Source organism: Charadrius vociferus, unplaced genomic scaffold, assembly GCF_000708025.1.
Source record: "Charadrius vociferus isolate BGI_N301 unplaced genomic scaffold, ASM70802v2 scaffold864, whole genome shotgun sequence".
NCBI classification, from domain to species: domain Eukaryota; kingdom Metazoa; phylum Chordata; class Aves; order Charadriiformes; family Charadriidae; genus Charadrius; species Charadrius vociferus.
This window is the reverse complement of record NW_009647873.1, coordinates 12138-18515: the sequence shown is the minus strand read 5'-3', so window position 1 is coordinate 18515 and position 6378 is coordinate 12138. Positions and strand designations below refer to the sequence as shown.

The 6378-nt window shown below is 45.7% G+C and overlaps 1 protein-coding gene across 1 annotated transcript in view; it reads left to right on the top strand.

The window, feature by feature from the left end:
• LOC104284693 (protein FAM219A-like) overlaps nucleotides 1-1651 on the top strand; it is a gene marked incomplete at its 5' end in the record, with an annotated part of 6436 nt that extends 4785 nt beyond the window's left edge. Inside the window, 2 exons of the mRNA XM_009883053.1 lie at nucleotides 257-311; nucleotides 1493-1651. Coding sequence (XP_009881355.1) covers nucleotides 257-311; nucleotides 1493-1651 — 214 coding nt within the window. The remainder of the gene's footprint in view (nucleotides 1-256; nucleotides 312-1492) is intronic.
• Nucleotides 1652-6378: the final 4727 nt, after the last annotated feature.

The window sequence follows — 6378 nt, the reverse complement described above, 5'->3', positions numbered from 1 at the left end:
TCTTCCCTGCTGTGCCCTTCAGCATATGCTGTAACGAATCTATGTGTGTAAACAAATAGGAAGATATGTGACTAAAGAGCACTTTGATGGAAAGGACTGAGGGTCACAGATGAAAGTTGCTCTCCAGACTCCCTTGATGTAACTTCACTATGCCTAAAGTACAGCTTCATGGCACAAGAAAGATAGGGCTAAGCAGGGAATACAGTTGTCTCTAACTGTTGTTTCCTTCTTTGCTGTATCTTGTCCTTCCCTGCAGTGATGATGACTTTGACATGTCCAGATATTCCTCCTCGGGATACTCATCAGCTGAGGTGAGTTATACTCTTTGCTGCTATCCTTGCCATGAATGCTAATAGTAGAGCAGCCAGAAACAGCTCCACAAGGAATTTACCAGTGGTGTAGACCCTGTGAGCCTGGAAGGGGCCATGGCAGAAACTGTGTCATGTTTCTTTCTTCCCTGCTGATCCAGTTGGCTCCGTCCCCACACTTCCATGGCACACAGATTTGCCTGTTGGCTGTTTTCACAGATACCTTTGGCTTCACTCAAGCTTTTCCCAGTCCTGCAGTGTTTGCCTATGTGGTACAAAAGCATCAATTTGTCTGTCACGGCAGCTCAGCAACTGTCTACTTGCCAAGGACACAAATAAAGGATCTGAGGGTGTGCTGTGATTTCCAATTCTTGGGGGTGGGGGTGGGGGGTGTTGGGGTCACACTGTGCGTGTTTCCTTGGAGCACCAGAAATTCCAGGAAGGACTTGCAGATATGAACTCTTACCCTTTCAAAGAGAAAAGGCAGGGAAGCTCAGGCTTGTTAATCCCTCTGCATTGTTTCTGAATATATTCCCAAGCTCTCTTGTGAATTAGTTGTTCAGACTCTGGCTACTGCTTCTGCAGGATCTGATTTTACATCCAGGGTGCTGAGCAGCCCATTCTGCACACAAGCCACTGGGAACTCTTCACCCTTGTATCCCTTCCTTGGGCAAAATATCTCTGAAATGCAAAAAAAAACCCAGCCAAGAGCAGGGACCAGATCCAATGATCTGGGCCATCTCTGGGCCCTGATGAAGTGTGCACCCAGATCTGGCTAGACAGCACTTGAATTTGAGATTACGAAAAGCCAATAGGCTTTACCACCTTTCAACTGCTATAGCGCCCCAGACTGAGAGGAGGGACTGCCCAGCTGCCAGTCAGTTTACCATCATTATTATTATATGACTTTAAATGAGGACTCATCTTCATGGAAAGATTATTCCAGAATAAAATAGTGTATTGACTTGCTACTCTGGAATATCTCACTCTAGATATTCCTATTCTGGAAGAAGTTAGAACAACAGAAGGAAACCCTTACCTGTGATCAAAACTGGGACTCTCTCATTGATGAGACAGCTGCTAATGATAAGGAAATATATACCAAAATAAGGGACCTCCTTCCTTTTCTGACCATCAGAAGGAAGAAGTCTCAAGTGTTTAACTGTTTGTCTCTTTGTCTGTAGCAGATCAACCAAGACTTGAACATCCAGCTGCTAAAGGATGGGTACCGGTTAGATGAGATCCCAGATGATGAGGACCTCGACCTAATCCCCCCTAAATCGGTCAACTCTACCTGCATGTGTTGCCAAGCCACCTCCTCCACCACCTGTCACATCCAGTAGTGAGGCCGGCAGGCTGTGTTCAGTGCTTTCCACTATAACTGTAAAACATAACAGCCATTGCTTCCTCCTATGGTAGGACGTACACTTCTTTGTGTTCATGGAGCCAGGAGAAACCAAAAAATGCATTTTATGATTGGTTGATAAGTTATTTTAAACTATGGTTAAGCAAAAGAGAAGTTGCTCAAAGTGCCAGGCAGTGCCTGGCAGAACTGACTGGTCTGGAGAGCAAATGCAGGAGGGTCCAGATACCTACTTGATTTGTGTAGGCACTGGAGATGTTTTGTAAGGTGTCTGTTCCAGAATGGGAAGGGTCAGATGGGGCTGCAGTTACTCCTGCACACTGAAACCAATCCATCTACAAGATCAGGGATAAGTCTGAGGTGTCAGGGGGTTTTACCTGTGGGAGGAGGTCAGTTCTTCATTCATTTACTAAACCTGATTCATTTGCATAACCAAAATTATACCATAACCAGGGCACAGGAATGGGAACTGAGCAGGGCATCCTTTCTTATGGCAAGGCTAGCCATGACTAGCATGACACAATTCATTCACTTGCAAAGAGGACAAATAGGTGGCATTTAACTTATTATTTAACTTATTATTTAACTTATCCTTAGCTCCATGTTAAATTATCAGCAAACACATCAGATTTGATCTGCGATCCATCCATGCTCTTCAGGGATTCAGTCTTTGCCTGTGAATACCATACTCCTGAGTTCAGTCCAGTCACGTATACTGACTTCAGCCTATACTTCATTCCTGTGAAACCCATCTGTGTCCAAAAATCTTAAAATTTGTTCAACTAAGAAAAAATGAGTCCTGCACAAGACAGGACTAGAGCTGTGCAGTCTGAAGGTCAGTGCCAGAAAAGCTAGTTGAAGAAAGCACATTTTTACAGATCTTGGCTGTTGCTATTCTCTTGACACTGCATCTCTTTGTGCCTGTGGGAGAGATTTGTTAATGCTAAAGGCATCTCTGTGGTGGCATCAGACTTTAGGGGGGGAGTTCAGCAACAGCAGGATTATGAACAGTTTCAGCTGAAAAAAAAACATGAGAGGAAACTACTGTTTATCCCTTCTCTGCCCATTTGTGAACCAGGCTTGGTCTGTGTTAGAGATGTCCCACGTCAGGAGCAATTATGTTTATTTGGTGCTGGAATAGTTGGGAAACCTGCCGTTACATTAGGTGGCTGGACTGAATTGCCAATTCACCAGCAGATTGTTTTGAATGCAAAATTATTTCTGGAATTAGGAAACATGTCCTTTCCCTGGCTGGTCTTACACTGCTGTCTTCAGCATACACAGGACTCAGGTGATGGATGGGCTGGCATTTTTCTTGGAGATATTAAATCTTTTGCCACAGGCACAACTGTGCATTTTCCTGCTCTGCCAGGAGGAAGGACCACCTGCCTTGTGTCAGCACTTGCTTTAGAAACTGGGGAAAGGAGAAAGCAAGGGCAATTCTGAGCTTCCCATCAGAATTCCCCTGAGTTGCAAGACAGAGCCTGAGCTCCACCCCGAAGGACAGATCCCCCATCTGAAATCTTCATGTAGTGAGCTGAGTCTTTAAAAAGTCCTCTTTGTGATTAGGAGGATTTAACATTGTGGGTTTTCACTCTGTTCAGTGCAAGGCACGGTGTCATCCACAGCATGAGCAAAAGAGCAGGCACACAGGACTCCTGGGCTTTATTATTCACTAGCTGGCTGTGGGCAACCGTTAAAGCTGTGTTTGCCTCCCCTCCCTAAAACAGGGCACTGTCACCCTGGCTCCAGGCCACAGAAAGAGGACTGAGAAGTGCTGTTTACTGAGCATCCCTGCCTCTTTGTGCAGAAGTGCTGGTTAACTTGCCAACTCCTCTAGGAAGAGTGTTTCTCAATTGAATTCCTCTCCCCTTCTCATCGCCTGGTAATGCTGAGAGGGAATATTTCCAAAATGTTTCTAAAGAAGCATAAAGCATCAGGTCCCCAATTCTTTGCTTTTTCCTTTGTGTGCCTGCTTTCCTCTCCAGTGCTAGCTCAGGTGTGAGGTTAGCAATTTGCCTGGAGGAGGGGGGAAAAGCTCTAACAGCACTGTGTAGGGAGAAAAGATAAAAGGGAAAAAGCATTTCTTAAGGAGTCTTTTTTTTAAAATGGAGAATGTAGTCAAAACCTAACAGAAACCCCATGGTCAAACCAAATCCGAATCTCTTTAAATGTTCGCTCTTCTAAAGCAGGAATTTGCAGTTCAGCATTGGTACCATGCAACATCTTCATCGCGTTTATCCTCCTGGGTCAGTCTCTGTGCTTTCCAGCTGGGCTGCACACACTCAGCCTTTCCCACAGCCCTTGCTCAGGAGCTCGGAGCTTTTCAGTGTGCCTGCTAGAGCAACAAGGCATCTGTTTACATGGGTCAGCCTTGGAAGACTGTAGGTCCCACAGGTCTCTGTCATGCTACTATCATGTTCAGTCAAAGACAGAATGAAGCTTGCTGAGACTGTATCTTCGAGGGCTAATGCCTCCCTTCTGAAGGACAGACCTTCCCTGATAACCACTGCCCCATGGCACCATGACCAAGTCCTTTTATTGCCCCTATTGCTGGTTTTTGCCTGCCATGTGCCCTGAGGCATTCCCCAACCCTGCAACCCTGAAACTGCCCTCAACCCTTTGCATTGTGTGATGTGCACCTGCTTCCAGCACAACCCTTTAGGGTCCCTGGGAGGGAGATGAATTTAAATGTTAATTACACCCAGTGTTTCCTCCAAATACAGACAGAAGCACAAGCCAAGTGTTTTTCACTACACACAAGAGTTGGTTGCACAAATAGCCATTTGGGCATGACAGTACAGGACCATAAAATGGCAATTTTTTGGCTTCTCATCTCTATGCTTTGTGTTCATATATTTTATTAGGGGAATAAAGTAGAAAGGGTGGGGAAAAGTAGTTACCTGTGTAGGGTCATTATCAGGAAGGCTGAATGGATTAAGGCAATGCACATGTGGCTATCATAGAAAATTGAACACTAACCCTTCTGAACCACAGTCCCTTAAGAAGATTATGACCATGAGGCATGTTTGTTGGCTTGTTATGGAATATGACGGACAGCCTGGCGGTATGTATTAACCACAGATTGGGCTGGCTCTCCCTATCTGGTCTTGTGTTCAGACCTTTGCTTCAGCCAGAAAGTTTTCCTTGTGCCCTCATTGGAGATTATGCTGTGGTGACTTCCCAGGAAGGTGTATAGATACATGGCCATTCTGGCACTGCCCTCCTTAAACCAGTCTCTGCTGCCATGGCCCAGAGAAAGCAAAAGGAAAGAGCACAGACCCTGACTCTCTGTCACAGCATTATAAAGCCCTAAAATCTGCAGAGCTGCTGGGCACTCTCCTAACTGCATATTGCTTGCAATAAAGCAAATTATTCCTTGTTCCAGTCATGCACCAAACCAAATGATCTTCTCAGGCCCCATTTTCAGTCTGAAGTCATACAGAATACCAAGGGGAGGAGCACCACAGAGTATAAAAGGCTGCACCGCTGTCCATCTAAATTACCAAGCTTCCTTATATTGATGCTGGTGCCTCCACAAAGGAATTTGCATTTGATGCCTCCTAAAGCCAGACTGGCTTTTGGTTAGGATTTTATGTAGTTTTAGTCACCAAATTACCTGAGTTTAAGCAAATCCTTTCCTTTTATCAGATGTTAATTTTGCCCTTTAATGTGAGCTGACTTTGGACTCCAGGGTCTCAGCAGTCAGTCCCCAAACTCCCTATTTCCAGATGTCTGTGTGAGGGGGAATATCCTCCTAGTGTTGAGGAAGGTCTCTAGATAGGATGGTCTAGTCTGCTTTTCTGGTGGTTGTATGGTTGTACGGTTGTACCTTTGGCTGAAATAAGGCTGATGTCCAGACGACCACCCCAAAGGCTCATTTGATGTCTTATCAGACATATCTTGAAGCCAACCCTTGGAAGAGCCACTGGATCATATTTGACATTCCTGCATGTCTATCCCCAACATGTATGCTTGTCCATTGGGTCTGCTATTCTGTTCTGGCTGTCTTGCCTGCAGATGCCTTGCAACTGCAAAAGCAGGCAGCCAAGCCAGCTGCACGGACTTTGAAAAGGACTTCAGGACGCTGTGCTCCCCCACGGACAGGATGAACTTAGCTGTTTCTGGTTTGGCTCTCTGGCTTCTTTCTCAAAAGGAGGCACCCACTCTGCTCAGCTATGTGCTGGATGACACATTGTTCTGTGATCCTGAACAGAATCCTTTCCTCTCCATGCAGAGTCTGTCCTCAGGCTGGCCTGCAAGCTGTACAATGGCATGCAGGAAGCTTGAAAAGTACAGCGCCATGTATGTGACTGAACAGAATCATGAAGATGCTTTTGAAGAAAGAAAGGACCCAGCTGGGGACCAGATGGAATGACAAGAAAACAAGTAGTAACTAGAAAGGTTGCCAAGTGCTGTCTTGGCCTAGGGCAGATCCCAGTTGTTTGAGTTAACCTATCTCAGTACTGTGTTGATACCAGCAGGGAGCAAAGCTCATTTTCAGATGCACACACCAAAAGCACCGTATCCCTGAGTTGGCACCGCAGCCAAATACCACTGCGGAGAGTCTGCTGGACTGTTAGAGGAAAGAAATAAGATCTGGGGTCCCTTGAGCTGTTGGTGCATACTACATGTTTGTTCTAACCTCAGTCAAGTCACATCCCCTCTTGATGTCCATTCCCTTCTGCAGCACAGGGGAGAAAGCTG